The sequence below is a fragment of the Anopheles cruzii genome, chromosome 2 (assembly GCF_943734635.1).
Source record: "Anopheles cruzii chromosome 2, idAnoCruzAS_RS32_06, whole genome shotgun sequence".
In the NCBI taxonomy this organism is placed as follows: Eukaryota; Metazoa; Arthropoda; class Insecta; order Diptera; family Culicidae; genus Anopheles; species Anopheles cruzii.
The window spans coordinates 516,918-533,657 of NC_069144.1; the positions used below are offsets into that span (position 1 = coordinate 516,918).

The following is a 16,740-nucleotide window of genomic DNA, read 5'->3' on the forward strand; positions in this document are numbered from 1 at the left end:
GTGGTTGTCTAACTTTTTTGCTTAGCACAGGACGACCCCCCTTCGTTATGGTGATGCACCGTCGTCACAGCAGGCGATGCACGAAATGCAAGCGAAACCCTTATTTCGCTGGCTCTTTTCCCTCCACACTCACTAGCGCGATGTTTGTATTTTCTATTTTCACGCTTACGCACAAAGAAAAAGGTGCGTCATGCGGGCGCGAGAAGAATCACTTGCACTTGCACAAAGCACACTCGAAGGCGAACAATTTGGCAGGCTGTGGCCGAGTCGTGAAACAATCACACCGACTTTACGTAGGGATTAAAATGCGTTTAGCCCCAGCCCAGCCTGTGTGCCCTCGACAACAAGGAAGTGCAGAAAAATGCCAGTGTTATTTTCTGGCACCAGATATTGTTCCTTGTTTCGTCGAGAGCCAAAGCAGGCGGAGTAATGACAGCGGGAGAGCAATCGAAACACAACTTTTGTTCCCAGACTGCGCTGCCACACGGTGCATAACTATAACACGTAACACGTAACTTAGTGTCAAATCTGTTATGCGCCCTGTATAACGTCGTGTTCTGCGCCCTGTATAACGTCGTGTTATAGGGTCTGCTGAGCCACAACGCTTTTAACGCCTGGTCGCTGTACTATCAAAATTGTTATATCTGCTGTTATGCACCGTGTGGCAGCGCAGAGAAGAGCGAGTCGGCCTTTGACGGTCCGACACTGACGGCTGCTGTCAACCATCTCCTCCGACAAACATCGGCTATTTTCCCTTTTTCACTCCTGTTCATCATTTCCACGCGGATTTACGGTGGTAAATTAAATTTCAAGTAAAGTAACATTTATTTTTTGAAATTATGATAAACACCAGCCAAAATTGCTGCATGCGGAAACAGATTTAAGCGATTGTGTTGACCCTGGCCACCGCCGCCATCGGTGGGTAACTTTTCGCTTCACCATCCGTCAGAATACTGGCCAAACTTTGGGCTATCGATCCCTGTCAAAGTGCCTGTGCAAAGGAACCGTCTTTCGGTTTTTCGATGGGCGGTCCACTGAAAAAGAAAGGTCCCTGTTTACCATAAATGCACACATCACAGACGGATGCTCGGATTCGCCCTGCCTGCCACCGTGTACAGTGTAGTGGAGTGCATGAAATGTTCCCACCATTCGGTCCCGCAAACTCACCATCCGCCATCCGAGTTCGCCAACGCTAGCAACCGTGAAGCACGCAGAAAACGAAGAAACCGAATCCTCTGTCCGGCAAACAGACCCCAAAGCCAGCAGGTCCGACGGGTGAACCACAGCGCAGCATAAAACACGTCCCTGTAGTACGCAGGGAGCAAGTATCGCCCGGAAACAACACATCATGAACAGCACTACAGGTGTCCTGCCGTTTGTGCGTGGAATTGACTTCACCAACAATGACTTCAGCGTAAGTGTTCGTTGCCGTGCTGCATTTTGCAACCGCGCCGTCCCCGTGGGTCCGTTTTTCCAAACCATTGCGCCAGATTCTTGGGTGCCGAAACCCGAAACACTACCATCCGGTGGCGAGGAGCGTGCACAGCATGCTCCGTCACTACGCACGGTTGACATACTTCTTCCCACCTTTGCCTTTTTTGCTTTGCACCGCACCACCACAGAAAATCTATTTTCGTCGTAGCCGGCTTTGTTTAAAAAGAGACACCGTGTGGCACAATTATCGGCGCGCTCCTATCATTTCCGCGCGAAGGGTTACATTTTTGCGATGCTTATCGGACGCACCCCGCCTGCTTGATGCCAACAAAATGCCATTGACAGTTGTTTACCCGATTCGATTTCCTTGGTCATGGTCATGTGCCATTTTCCTTTTCTGTACCGTTTCAGGATGAAAAGTTTCCGAAAAACATCCGCCACATGTCCGGCGTGCAATGGCTCAAGCTGGATCGTACCCGCATGGAGGCGATACCGGAGGAAATGGGAAAGCTAGTCAAGTTGGAGCACTTGTCGATGAAAAACAATCAGCTGGAAAAGCTGTTCGGCCAGCTGAGTGAGCTCAGCTGTCTACGGTCACTGAACGTGCGCCGCAACAAGATCAAAAGCCATGCGATTCCGTCGGACCTGTTCGAGCTGGAGGACCTCACGACGCTCGATCTGTCGCACAATCGACTGAAGGAAGTGCCGGAAGGGCTGGAAAAAGCGAAAGCCTTATTGGTGTTGAATTTGAGTAACAACCAGTGCGTCGATCGGACCTCGTCCGGAACCTGGAACACCTGGACCACTGACTGACACGGGCCGTTTCCCGTTTTCGTTTCAGAATCGAAGCCATTCCACCGTCGCTGTTCATCAACCTGAACGATCTGCTCTTTCTCGATCTATCGGCCAATAAGCTGGAGACGCTGCCACCGCAGACGCGCCGGCTTTCCAACCTGCAGACCCTGATCCTGAACGACAATCCGCTGGAACTGTTTCAACTTCGCCAGCTGCCTTCGCTGCAAAGCCTCGTCTGTCTGCAGATGCGCAACACGCAGCGCACGATCAACAACTTTCCCGCCTCCTTCGATAGCCTGCTGAACCTGCAGGAGCTCGACCTGTCACAGAACGAACTGTCAAAGGTCCCGGCGCCGCTCTACAGCCTAGTCAACCTGTGCCGGCTCAAGCTGAACGATAACACGATCGAGGAGCTGTCGCCACAGATCGAGCTGCTGACCAAGCTGGAAACGCTGAACCTGTCCCGCAACAAGCTAACCGCCCTGCCGGCCACCCTGTGCAAGCTGCAGGAACTGCGCCGGTTACACGTGAACGACAATTTGCTCAACTTTGAGGGCATCCCGTCGAGCATCGGCAAGCTGAGCGCACTGGAGGTCTTTTCGGCCTCAAACAATCTGCTGGAGATGGTGCCGGAAGGCCTGTGCCGGGGCTGCGGTTCGCTCAAGAAGCTCAATCTGAGCTCGAACCGACTCATCACGCTCCCGGAAGCGATCCATCTGCTGACGGACATGGAGCAGCTCGATTTGCGCAACAACCCGGACCTGGTGATGCCCCCGAAACCGCTCGAGGCGCAACGGGGCGATGGGTTGGCGTACTACAACATTGACTTTTCGCTCCAGACGCAACTGCGGCTGGCCGGAGCGACCGTGCCGGCGCAGGTGCAGGGTGCCGCGAACGGGGCCAAAGATCCGATCGCACGCAAGCTGCGGTTAAGGCGGGGCGCCCGGAACGATTCGACCGACAACCAGGACTCGGCCAAGATACTTAAGGGCATGCAGGACATTGCGAAGGACAAAAACTCGGGCCTCGGGTTGGGCGAGCTGGAGAAGGTGGAGAACCTGAAGCCGAAGCGATGGGACGAAACGCTCGAAAAGCCGGCCGTGGACTACTCGGAGATTTTCGAAGAAGAAGACGGCCAGTGCCCGGGTCTGACGGTGTGGGAAATCGAAAACTTCCTACCGAACAAGATCGAGGAAGCGGCGCACGGCAAGTTCTACGAGGGGGACTGCTACATCGTACTCAAGACGAGCCACGACGACAGCGGCCAGTTGTCGTGGGAGATTTACTTCTGGATCGGCACGAAGGCCACGCTCGATAAGCGCGCCTGCTCGGCGATTCATGCGGTCAACCTGCGCAACTATCTCGGTGCCCGGTGCCGGACGATCCGTGAGGAGCAGGCGGACGAGTCGGACGAGTTTCTGGCGCTGTTCGATACGGACGTAGCGTACATCGAGGGTGGCCGCACGCCGACCGGGTTCTACACGATCGAGAACGTGGTCTACATCGTGCGGCTCTACCGGGTGCACGATGCCGGGGCAAACATTCACCTGGAACCGGTGCCCGTGTCGCACCAGTCACTCGATCCCGCTCACGTGTTCCTGCTCGACACCGGCCTGCAGCTGTTCGTGTGGTACGGGGTGCGGTCGAAGAACACGCTCAAATCGAAGAGCCGCTTTACGGCGGAGAAGATCAACAAACACGAGCGCAAGAACAAAGCGGAGATCTTCCAGGAGTACCAGCGGCAGGAGAGCTTAGACTTTTGGCGTGCCCTCGGCTTCGCCGACGGCCAGGGACCGCAAGACGAGGAAGCCGAGCGGCTGCTACTGGAATCGCACGTCGATCCCGACTTTGTGCCCGTCCCGCCCCGGTTGTACCAGATCCAGCTCGGCATGGGCTACCTGGAGTTGCCGCAGGTCGAGCTGACCGGGGACAAAAAAACGCTCACGCACACGCTGCTGGTCAGCAAGAACGTGTACATCCTGGACTGCTACCTGGATCTGTTTGTTTGGTTTGGCAAAAAATCAACGCGTCTGGTGCGGGCGGCCGCGATCAAGCTTTCGCAGGAACTGTTCACCATGATCGATCGGCCGGACTATGCGCTGATAACGCGCGTCCAGGAGGGCACCGAAACGCAGGCCTTCAAGTCGAAGTTTACGGGCTGGGAAGAAATCATTGCGGTCGATTTTACGCGCACCGCCCAATCGGTCGCCCGGACCGGGGCCGATCTGACGCAGTGGGCCAAACAGCAGCAAACGAAGGCGGATCTGGCGGCCCTGTTTATGCCCCGGCAACCGGCCATGACACTGCTCGAGGCACAGCAGCTGGCCGAAGACTGGAACTACGATCTGGACGTGATGGAACCGTTTGTGCTGGAAAGTAAAAAGTTTGTCCGCCTGCCGGAGGAGGAACTCGGCTTGTTCTACACCGGCGAGTGTTACGTGTTCCTGTGCCGTTACTGTTTGCCGGTGGACGATGACGAGGAAGAGGACGGTGACGGTCAAGAGGACGGCGAATCGCAGCCGGGCGCCGTTGACGGGCTGGCGGGTGGCACGAGGGCGAAGCAACTCTCAGCGGCACCGGCGCCCGCCGAAGAGATTCAGTGCGTCGTGTACTTCTGGCAGGGCCGGGAAGCGGGCAATATGGGCTGGCTGACGTTTACGTTTACGTTGCAAAAAAAGTTTAAATCAATGTTCGGCGAAGAGCTGGAAGTGGTGCGGATACACCAGCAACAGGAGAACCTCAAGTTTATGTCCCACTTTAAGGGCAAGTTTGTCATCAAGAACGGGCGGCGCAAGGAGCGGCAGCGCACTCCGGAGGGCAAGCTACCGGTCGAGTTCTATCATTTGCGCTCGAACGGCAGTGCACTCTGTACGCGCCTGATCCAGGTGCGGCCGGAAGCAACGCTGCTCAATTCCGCGTTCTGGTAAGTGATCGCTCGGGTTGCTGGAAAATCGGATCGACAGTCAACGGCGTGTCTTCTTTTTAGCTACATTCTCTTCGTGCCTTTCGAGACGGACGATGACTCCGAGTCCGGTATCGTGTACGTGTGGATCGGTTCGAAGACGACGACCGAAGAGGCACGCCTTATACAGGAGATCGCCGAAGATACGTTCAACAATCCGTGGGTTAGCTTCCAGGTACGGGAACCAGACGCATTTACCCTCGCAGCCCGAATTCTTACACTCTCCCTCCCCCCGGCAGATACTTCACGAAGGCGAGGAACCAGAAAATTTCTTCTGGGTTGCGCTCGGTGGCCGCAGGCAGTACGATACGGATGCGGAGTACATGAACTACACGCGCCTGTTCCGGTGCTCGAACGAGAAGGGCTACTTTACGGTGGCCGAAAAGTGTTCCGACTTCTGTCAGGACGATCTGGCGGATGACGACATTATGATACTGGACAATGGCGAGCAGGTGTTCCTGTGGCTCGGTTCGCGCTGCAGCGAGGTGGAGATCAAGCTTGCCTACAAGTCTGCACAGGTGCGCCACCACGCCCCCACGGTGGTTCTGGTAGAACTAAGTGTAACTCATTGCATTTTTTCATTGCACAGGTCTACATTCAGCATATGCGCATCAAGCAACCGGAACGGTCACGGAAACTGTTTCTAACGCTGAAGAACAAAGAATCGAAACGATTCGCCAAATGCTTCCACGGCTGGAGTGCACACAAGAAACCCCCGGAGTAGAGGGTTTTATAGCAGAGATTAGATAGTTCGGAACTGGCTGGGGCGGTGGCCCGGAACCGCCCGGCATCCAATTTTGACCAACTTCAAGCACAATCGTTACTCGATATATAGTGTGAATAGCGTTATATATTTTTTTATCTTTGTTGCTTCATTGCATATTTTATTTCATCAAAGGTAGCGTCGATTGGTGCTACGCTACATGATTGGTGTATCGCGAGCGAATCGTGTAAAAAGGCAGCATAGGTTACTTTGCTTTCCGTCAAACCTAATCGTGATGAACTTTAAAACGTCCCATATCTCGTGGACAACGCCAAATCCGTTTGTGGTAGTCACTGTGTTTATGCTCGTGCGTGCGTGCGTATTGTTTTTGTACAGACTGTACATGTTTCGTAGTTTTATAATTTCCCTATTTTACCTAACACACCCTCGGTTCCTCGCTTCCGCTCACCGGAGCAAAAGTAGTATTTTCGTAACGCCCTCCGAATGGGATCTAGATTCTGCGGGCGTGCGGCGGACTGTGCGACGATGGGAGCTCAAAAGACAGTGTAAATAAATCAGTGGAACGTTTCGAAAAGGTAGTGGACGCCGTTGGTAGTGGACTTAGTCAAACACGCACACTTGGATGTTGCTCGGACCGGTCGGTTGCTTCGGAACAGTGGCCCCCAAAAAGGAAGAACAGTAGTTTGCTTTGCGTTTCTGCTTTGAAGATACTTATTTATTCGCCTCAACGACTACTCGGACCGTCAGAAAACGTTCGCTGGTGTTATGTTCGTTTAAATCACCCCCCGCCACACAACTGCGCGTGTGAGGGCGAAAATCGCAGCAGGAAAATGTTCATAAAACTATAAACTTACTAGCAAAATTATGTACAAATAAAAATCTACTGAAGAGGGAGATTGAACGGCAGAAGCGACAGGTTAGAATTTGTAACAAATCACAATAATAACATGAAAATTGTGTAAAGCGTGTTTTGTATCGGTCTTTCTGCTGGTCTGGTGCTCGGGGCCCACAGAGTGCGTCCCTGGTGTGCCGAAAGAAACTCTCTTCGATACTCCACAACAATAACAACAACAATTACTAATAGATTAGTTTCTACCCTCATCAGAGACCGCTCAACGGCATCAGAACGAGGGGGCCATGCCATTTACGATGTTAAAAATACCACCTAAACAGGAGATGATCCGGCCAGGTGAGTGTGCTCGAGTAAGACCCTTAAAGCGAACGAGGAGCGGAAAGTGTTGGGGATTATCTGAAACGAAAAACACGAACATGTTGGTGTGAATAAAAAGGGCGTCGGAGAACGATTCATCGCCGGGAAAAGGTCGCTGCGGGTGGGCACGCAAAATTACCTTATGCGAAAACATTTGTTTCAATTCTAAAAATATCGATCCCGCCCGATGGTCGGTGCTGCTGCTGCTGTTTGGGGACTGGTCACCCGGTTCGTTCCGCTTCGCTCAATCGTCATCATCGTCATCGTCCGACGGTACAAACAGATCGTTTTCTTCGAGAAAATTGGCCATATTTTTGCTGATGGTAGCACCAATCAGCAGCCCCGGAACGACCGTGCAAAGAATACCAAACAGGCCGAACGGGGTGATGTCCGGCATGGGTTTCAGCGCACCACTTCGATAGGTGTACTTCCGGCGCAGCGGAAGCCGCAGAAGCTGAGCTCTAGCTTCGGCCGTTGCGAGGCTGCTCGAACGCACGACGCTTTGAAACACTCGTGTAAAAACCATTTTACTTCGTATCGTAAAACACCCAATAACTTAATGTTTTTTCGTGGACAACACACGCATCACCCGATTACAAGGACTATGCGGGGATTTTTTTACTCGCTGAGCCAGGCGTCAAATGTCATACGGAAAATAACCTGGCATGGTTGCCATACAAGTTTCTGGAAGTGGTATCGCTTTCTTCATTTCATTGATAATAAGCCCGACAAAAAAGCGCAAGCCGTAGAATAAAAAATATGTAAAAATTTATCGTACCGTGTTGCAATAAACAATCGAAAATTGTTGATTCAATAGCGATCGTGGCGATCCCATGCGCTAGCGTCCTTGATTTTTGACAGCAGCAAAAACCGTTTGAAAACCGTTGGATTAACTGACATCAACGAACAAGCCATTTTGCATCAGGAAGCGCCATTCGATAGGACGCGAAGTTTTCACCGAGTTTTTTATTTTTATGTAGTTATAGTATTTGTGTTAGAAATAAGCATCATGGAGTGTAAAAGTTTGTACAAAAACAACTTTGTGAAGCCGGGCACCAAATCGAAAGCTGCCGCCGATTTGTACCACAAAACGCAGCGCCAACAATCGCGCCATGAAATACGGCAATCGTTTCGCAATATGCACGATTCGGACGAGGAGAACGATGCGGGGCCAACCCAAACCGACGATCCTCCGCGTGCCGGTGGCCGCGACAGACGTAAACGCCCAAAGGACAAAGCCTGCGGTGATCGGCTAAAACGCTTGCTACTTTTTCGCGAGCTAAGAAGAATGCAAAAGCAGTTGCAGCAAGCGAGGAACAATAAACCATTCATACCGGTGGTTTCGCAAAGCGAAATTCTTGCCTTTGCCGAATGGGAGTACAAACTGTCTACCGACGTGCTGCGAAGATTGGAAGCACAAACACAAAAGGAAGCACCAGCGCCAGCGCCAGCCTGTTCGTCACATCACAAGCCGGCAAAGCTGGCTAGTGCGCTAATGAGCACAACGCCGCGATTGCAAAAAGTTGCCATCGGGTCAAGCGGGGCAAAGAAGTCTAGTGCGCGGAAGGCCATGACTCCTAGATTCGAGACCGTTGTCACGGGGTCCTCATCAAAGAACCATGCACCGAAAAAACCGCTATCGGAAAACAACAGGACGCCCGTTCCGCACGCTCCCAGAGTTGCAACCTCTCGGGTAGACTGCTGGCGACGCGATAATCTGCCGCCGGGAGTCACGAACAGGCGTAAACAGCCGCAAGGGAACACCCCTACCGTCCCGTTGTGTAGTAAGAAACCCCAGGTTGGCGGCACTGCGGATCCTTCATCGCTCCTGAAAGGGGGCATCAAAAAGCCTTCGAAACCGCCAAAAGACGGTGTTCGACAGAAGCCATTGAAAGCATTGGAAAACGTTCGTCTTGGCGTTGTAAGTTTAACGTTTTACCCTGCGAATGTATCACAACTCATGTATTTCTCGCCATTTTTTTAGGCACAGCAAACTCGGCCACTGGTCCCGAAATCGCGCGAATTTAAATTTACTCTCAAACCGACCGATGGGAAAGCAAACCAAAACTCGAGCAATCCAATGGTTACTTCGACGATTAGGAAGCTCAAGAAACCGCTGCCATTTTCGATCACACCAGCGGATGGGTACGTTTTAAATGTTCCCAGTTCGGAGACGTTTTTCGATGGCATCAGTCCGATCGAAATTGAAACACCGCTAAAAGAGCAACCGGAAAAGGGGCACGGCCAGCCAAAAGAGCACAGTCTGTGGGAGCCTCAACCCGTAGCGTCACTGCTGGAACCGCAACCGAATCAAGTAGTCGACCGACCAGAAGAGCACAGTCTGTGGAACTCTCATCCCGTGGGCGAACCCGTAACGTCGGAACAGCAAGGGAAGAATGCGTTTGAAGGGCAACAAGAGCACAGTCTGTGGGTCCCGCAGCCCGTGGCTTTATCCGTAACGTTGTCATTGGGACACCAACATGAGATAGTGGTCGATAGGCCACGAGAGGACAGTGTGTGGGCAGCTCAACCGGTTGCTCTACCCGTGGAACCATCGTTAAACTTGGACCAGCAACCGGAAAGGCGAAAAGGAGACAGTTTTTGGGAACCTCAGCCCGTAGCGTCGCTTTTAACGGACTCCTGTGTTGGTGACGTCATTAACCTAGAGAGTTCCAACGCGAGTGATGCCGGTAATCTAGAGCTGCAAAAATTCGCAATAGAGCCACCGAAATGTGACGCTGATGGAGCGTTCGGACAACTCAAGAGAAAACCCTCGTTGAATGAATCCTATACCGTCAGCGATGATGACGAAACGGTTCCCTTATGTGACGCTGATGGAGCGTTCGGACAACTCAAGAGAAAAGCATCATTGAACGAATCCTATACCGTCAGCGATGATGACGAAACGGTTCCCTTATGTGACGCTGATGGAGCGTTCGGACAACTCAAGAGAAAAGCATCATTGAACGAATCCTATACCGTCAGCGATGATGATGACGAAAAGGAAAATTCGGTTCGCACAAAGGACTCCAGCGATGCATTGTTTGGTTGCCGACCAACAATCTTAATCAACGACGAAAAGGCACCTTCATCCCCGGTTAACGAAACAGGAAGCCCGTCCTCAGCAGTTACCGTTATTCCGATCAATGACGATCTCGCACCAATAGAAAGGGATGGAACTAGTGCAGTTACAAAAAGCCGATCTTCGAAAGTGGTATTTTTCGAGCACGAAAAACCAAGTTCACATTGCGCAGAAAATTCGTTCCAAATTGATCAAAATGACGAGCAGCAACCAAGGGCTTCTTCGATTGTGCCACAGAAACGAGGCTCCCTTGTATTTGTCGAAACAACAATGACGACACCAATGGAACCGAGTGATTCTAATATTTTGTTGCAGAAGCATCGATCATGTTTAGTCGACGTAAACGATCTTCACATACCGAATGACGTTAGGGAGAAGACGAATTTCTATTACAGTAAGGTTGAATGCGAACGTAACCGACTTGAAGCGCTGTGCAATCGTTTTGAAGCCTTCTTAGAATCCGAAGAGCTCAACGATCATTGCAAAGGCTTAATTCTTGCCGCGCAGGGTCAAACGCACATTTTGATCAACAAAAAACTAACCAAGTTCCGTGAGCTCATTGGCCACTACGAAACGAACTGGGACGATCGCAAAGTGCGCAATGACGATCTGGACGGTTTCTGGCAGATGGTGTCGCTGGACTTGGAAAATCTCGACCAACGGTTCGCTGAACTGCATCGGTTGAAGGACAATAATTGGGAGGAAGAGCAAGAACCCATTGTGGTGGATCCTCCGAAGGTTAAAAAACTACAAGCGGGCGGTGGTGTCCGTAAGCGCGAGAAGAAAGGTGCAACGAAGACCTCGTCCGCCATTGCCGATTTGATCCGAAAAGCACGTGAAGAGCAAAGAAAACAGAAAAATCCTGATTTGGGACCGCTGGCTGATACAGTAAAATTGGTCACGACTCCTGTTAGGCGATCGATGCGTATCGCTGGTACCCCGAAGAGGACCAGCATTTTGAAGGAACGGTCGCTCGTACGCACATCACCAACAGAGGTAACTTCAAAATAGTTGATTGGCGAAAATCGCAAAAGTAACTTTAATCTATTCCTTCGAATCCTATAAACGTTGCAGGTTCTCACGGGACGTAACGAATGCACTAAGTCCCCTCCAAAGACTTCATCCAATGGTGGTAAACTTCGCGGAAAGAGTGTCCTTTTCATAGACGAAGGCCTAGACACCCCAGAACCGCGTCATCGCCGAAGCACTCGGTCTGTTGTAGACACTCCAAAACCCAATTTCAAATTAAACGATGAATTTGAGGATAATATCGACGACAAGGAAGAACCACAGAAGCAACCGAAGCGAAGATCACTTTCACAGTTCACCGAAGAAAACGATCTACCGGCCACCGAGTTGAGTAAATCGAATTTACGATTGAATGAAAAAATAGCTCTCTCGAGTACTTCGCTCAAAAAGTCAAACAACGGAACATCATCCGGTGCTATCGTTGAGACCGTTTCTGGGATACCGGAGGAGGTGAAACAAAAGACCGCTTTCTACAATAACAAGGTGGACATCGAACTGAAACGACTGGAAGCTTTGTCCGACGATTACCTTCCTTTCGTGGGATGTGAAGAATTGAGCGATCACTGCAAAGGCTTAATCCTTGCCGCGCAGGGTCAAACGAACATTTTGATCAACAAAAAGCTGACCAAGTTCCGCGAGCTCATTGGCCACTACGAAACGAACTGGGACGATCGCAAAGTGCGCAATGACGATCTGGACGGTTTCTGGCTGATGGTGTCGCTGGACTTGGAAAATCTCGACAAACGGTTCGCTGAGCTGCATCGCTTGAAGGACAATAATTGGGAGGAAGAGCCAGAACTCGTCCCGGTGGATCCTCCAAAGGTTAAGAAACCGCGAGCCCGCGGAGGTGTCTACCAGCGGGAGAAGAAACCGGTCGCGAAAGCGGCAACCAAGTCGTCGTCTGTCATTGCCGATCTAATTCGTAAAGCACGGCGGGAGCAGCAGAATCAAAATATAATCCAGTTGGAACCATTGGCCGAAACTGTGATGTCAATCGCATCCCCAGTTAAGCTCATCGCGTCCCGTATCGGCGATACTCCCAAGCGCAGCAGTATTTTGAATCGACGATCGAGTATTTGCAAACTCTGCTCTCCGGATATAACGAACAAGATCAACAGTCCGTCGTTGAATAGACGTAATGCAGTTTTGCTGGATGTAAGTATGGAATGAGTATTGAAATCTTTGTTTAGGTAAAACATGTTTTAACTTTTTGCTTCTTCTAATTTAAACACATCAATAGCCTATCAAAGCGGATGTTGAAAACGTTAAACGCGGCTTACAGACGTCCATTTCCGGCAAACCTCGTGGGAAGAGTGTTCTTTTCATAGACGATGGCCTGGAAACCCCAAAATCGAGTCGGCGAAGCCTTCGGTCTGTTGTAGCCACTCCAAAACCCAATTACAAATTAAATGATGAATTCAAGGATAATGTCGACGATAAGGAAGAACCACAGAAGCAACCGAAGCGAAGATCGCTTACACAGTTCACCGAAGAAAACGATCTACCGGCCACCGAGTTGAGTAAATCAAATTTACGATTGGATGAAAAGATATCTTTATCACTTACTCTGAGCCCACAAACAAAGCTAATCCAGAGACCATCATCGGTGACCACCATTGAAAACCAGATGCCCGAGGAGGTGAAACAAAAGACCGTTTTCTACAATAACAAGGTGGACAGTGAACTGAAACGACTGGAAGCTTTGTGCAACGATTACCTTCCTTTCGTGGGATGTGAAGAATTGAGCGATCACTGCAAAGGCTTAATCCTTGCCGCGCAGGGTCAAACGAACATTTTGATCAACAAAAAACTGACCAAGTTCCGTGAGCTCATTGGCCACTACGAAACGAAATGGGACGATCGCAAAGTGCGCCATGACGATCTGGACGGCTTTTGGCAGATGGTGTCGCTGGACTTGGAAAATCTCGACCAACGATTTGCTGAACTGCAACGGTTGAAGGACAATAACTGGCAAGAAGAGCAAGAACCCGTTGTGGAAGATGCTCCGAAGGTTAAACAACTACAAGCGGGTGGTGGTGTCCGCAAGCGCGAGAAGAAACCGGCAGCGAACGGTGCATCGAAGGCCTCGTCCGCCATTGCCGATTTGATCCGAAAAGTACGGAAAGATCTACGGAAGCAGAATGCAATCGATCTTGGCACGCTGTCGGAGACTGTAAACCTGATCGGGACACCAATTAAAAGATCGTCACGACGCAATACAGAAAACTCGAAGTGCAATTATGACCCGGACTTTGCACCATGCGTTTCGAGCCCTGCCGTAGCGAAACGTTATACGATCTTTCCTGGTGTAAGTATGGCATCTTCTTAGGCAACCGAATTGATGTGTAACGTACGATGTGCCCTTTGCAGATGAATCCATTGAATGAGCAGAACATTAAATCCATCCTGAAAACACCCAGCGTGGGAAGAAAGGAGTCCCGCTCGAAAAGTGTGTTGTTCGTGGATGCGAGCGAAACACCGCAGGCGACCCAGCGGCAGAGTTCGCGGCTCATTGTTGCCACGCCGAAACCGAAGTTAACCTTTAGTGATCAGATGGAGTTTGAGCTGATCGACAATCTTGATTCGCGAACGCCTTCCCGGCTCGATGGCGAACTGCACAAACGACGCCAACAATCCCTTCTTACGAATTCGATGTCAAAAGAAGCGATCGAATTGAGTGACGATGAAGTTTTTGTCGAAACTCCCCGTAGACGAACCAGAACCTCACGGGCGCTTTCGGCAATCTTCAGCGACAACACGGGCGATGATGGCATCAGCAGTATGAAGGGGCAAGGTAAATTTTCAGAACAAACAGTTTCAGAACGACATCTCAAACCAGTTCCTCTTTACTCCACAGTAACGGAGAGGTCCGCGAAGCGAAATACTCGCGCGTCGTCGAGCAGGGCGCTCATCGAGACCTAGCTTCGGTTCGGAGCTTGCATTGTGGGTTGTTTTTTTTTAATATAAGTCATTTACTGTTTTACTTTTTAAATGGTGTGAGCTAGTACTTAGAGGATTGTTACGACCCATGTCCGGACGTCGCAAAGGGTTCACTGAAACAAAGAAAAGAAAGCCTCCGAAGTCAATGGCCATGTTTTAATTTGAAACACTAAATACATTTATTACAAATTTACAAAACAAAACCCGCTGCGTTGCGTTGTGTGCCTCAGTTTTTCTCCAACTGTTCGCCGGACGTTCCACTGGTCTTGTTCGTTTCGGCTTCGTCCTGTTCGGCGGCGAAAGCTTCCGGGTCGTAAATCACCTTCACTACCAGGGAACAACTGGGGCAGGTGGCAACTTCTTCGCCGGCCATTAGCTCTTCGCGGCTAACCTGGAACCGATCTCCGCACGGGCACGGATAGTAATACATTTCCTCTTCCTCGTCGTATTCGAAATCTTCGATTTCGATCTCATCGTGGTACACGCTCATTCCGGATGCACTTTCACGACGCACGGCAAATCGACGTGCCCGGCGAACGCTATGACTAATGAAGATAGTGCACTGTGCACTTTTCGCTATGGGATTTCGATCATTTGCGTTCTATTTCATAATTTATTTTTACTTCGCGCGCTCACAAATTTACCACACGTTGATTCATCTTGCGGCATGCACGCGAAACGTCAGATTGACGTCGCTTTGTTTACATTCAGCGTTCAGCGAACCTTGGCTTCATTATTATTATTATTATTATCGCGATTATTATTTTCCCGGAAGGATTACTTTTTTCCCGGAAGGATTATTATTTTCCCGGAAGGATTACTTTTTTCCCGGAAGGATTACTTTTTGCGGGAAAATTTGAATTTTAAATTAATTTTAATTTTAAAATTTCCTGTTTCTCCTATTTTAGGGGCCTAATTCATCGCCCTTTCGCGTATATTATTACATTATTTCTATATATATAAAAATGGTTGTTTGTCACCGTCTGTGCTGCATTTTCTCCAAAACTACTTAACAAAATCTGGGTTAAAGTTAAAGTTAAAGTTAAACAAAGCTCGGATATTTTTCAAGCAATTTAAGCCAAGTCACCAAGAAGTTCTCTGAAACGCCTCTCAATCGAGAAAAAAAGGATGAAATGAGGCGCAGCCGGGAACTGCTAGTATACTTATAATAATTCAGATAATCTCTTATTAAAATAAATCAGCCGGTTAAAAATAAATAAATAATAATCAGATTATTGTGTCTCACACATAAGGGCAAAATACAAACTTTATGATAAAAAACCATTTATCATTAAAATCTTAATTTTTAATGTGCTGGTTTGAAATTAGTCCGCTAAAAACGATTTTAATTTTGTTGTCAGCTTGAAAAGTTGTGGAAGATTTGAAAATCATAAAACCTATTTTGTTAATTTAAAGTAGCAATCAAAGTAGCGATGGTTGGTCGATGGTTGGTCGATCATAGTTCACATTGGTCGTTGTCGTTTGTTCAGTCGGTGGTTTTCGATTGGTCTGAAAAGGTTAAAATTTGGTGTGGTGATGAATGTGAATAACGATAATACGAAAATACGACGGCGGCACCGATACACTCATGAACAGAATTACAACGATTTGAGAGATGGACTATTAAAAACAACTGAATTGTTGAAAGATACCATCCGCTCTAAAAGGCAATCAAAAAAGGAATTTCAGTTTCTTGTAACTGAATTAGGAAAAGATGAGACATATTGGCGAATACAGTATACAGCAATGAAATCGTTAAAAAGACATAGGTACAAAAATGCCATTACATTTAAAACGTTTGTGGAGCAGTACAATTGCTTACCTCCACCAACACAATACCAAAAACGGTTGTGGCGAAACCAACGAGTAGCAGAGCGCCGTCGTAAAGAATCAGCAGCCAAGCCAATGCAGGTACATACAAATTATTACGCTAGCCTTTTTTCAAACTCTTTAGTAGGGGTTACAAAATGACCTTTTCTTTCTGTGGGGCACACGGCGCGTAACAAAAGATATAATGATGAATGATGATAAGTCTCACCTCTTACCCCTGCATAGGTTTGAGAAGGACGGATTTATCTATCGATAATTACAAAATTATAAAAATCAGCGAGAGGCAAACTCCCCAGAACCATGGCATCTAGCTTCACTCCTTTTACAACGGTCGCCATCCCTTACAGTGTTAGACAATGCATGATGTCCCCCACTTAAAAGGGAGGGTCCACTCTCCGGAGCATAGCTAATAGACACCAATGATTCGTACAGAATGCCCACCACTTCCTCATTTCCTACTCTATCAATAGGTTCCTGGTTGATAACAATAGATAGCCGGATATCAGTTGACTTCGCTGACAAGATCAAATATAACAAATTGTGTTATTTTTAATTATAATTTTATTATTTTTTTCTTTCTTTTATTAGCTCATAGTCAATGCAACTACAGGAACGTTGGAAGAACCGGAAAACGAGTGGTGCTTTTCCCCATCTGACTTCCTGCCGCAAGCCACGAGCAGCGAGGTAAACTGTTGTTTAAACTAAATAACATAACTAAATACTATGATCACTTA

At 49.1% G+C, this 16,740-nt stretch overlaps 3 protein-coding genes across 3 annotated transcripts; 1 reads left to right on the forward strand and 2 right to left on the reverse strand.

Moving 5' to 3' along the window:
- The first annotated feature begins 1,296 nt into the window (after positions 1-1,296).
- Positions 1,297-6,924, forward strand: LOC128269058 (protein flightless-1). Its single transcript, XM_053006405.1, has 6 exons — positions 1,297-1,414; positions 1,846-2,195; positions 2,276-5,152; positions 5,216-5,366; positions 5,431-5,709; positions 5,781-6,924. Exons 1-6 carry the CDS (start codon positions 1,349-1,351, stop codon positions 5,913-5,915), a joined length of 3,858 nt encoding a protein of 1,285 aa, XP_052862365.1. The 5' UTR covers positions 1,297-1,348; the 3' UTR covers positions 5,916-6,924.
- Positions 6,925-6,962: 38 nt separating this feature from the next.
- Positions 6,963-7,736, reverse strand: LOC128267687 (essential MCU regulator, mitochondrial). Its single transcript, XM_053004577.1, has 2 exons — positions 7,265-7,736; positions 6,963-7,164 (listed from the first exon to the last, which is right to left on the reverse strand). The coding sequence occupies exon 1, from the start codon at positions 7,649-7,651 to the stop codon at positions 7,370-7,372; it is 282 nt and encodes a 93-aa protein (XP_052860537.1). The 5' UTR covers positions 7,652-7,736; the 3' UTR covers positions 6,963-7,164; positions 7,265-7,369.
- Positions 7,737-14,236: 6,500 nt separating this feature from the next.
- Positions 14,237-14,830, reverse strand: LOC128267913 (diphthamide biosynthesis protein 3). Its single transcript, XM_053004867.1, has 2 exons — positions 14,363-14,830; positions 14,237-14,289 (listed from the first exon to the last, which is right to left on the reverse strand). Exon 1 carries the CDS (start codon positions 14,664-14,666, stop codon positions 14,403-14,405), a length of 264 nt encoding a protein of 87 aa, XP_052860827.1. The 5' UTR covers positions 14,667-14,830; the 3' UTR covers positions 14,237-14,289; positions 14,363-14,402.
- Positions 14,831-16,740: the final 1,910 nt, after the last annotated feature.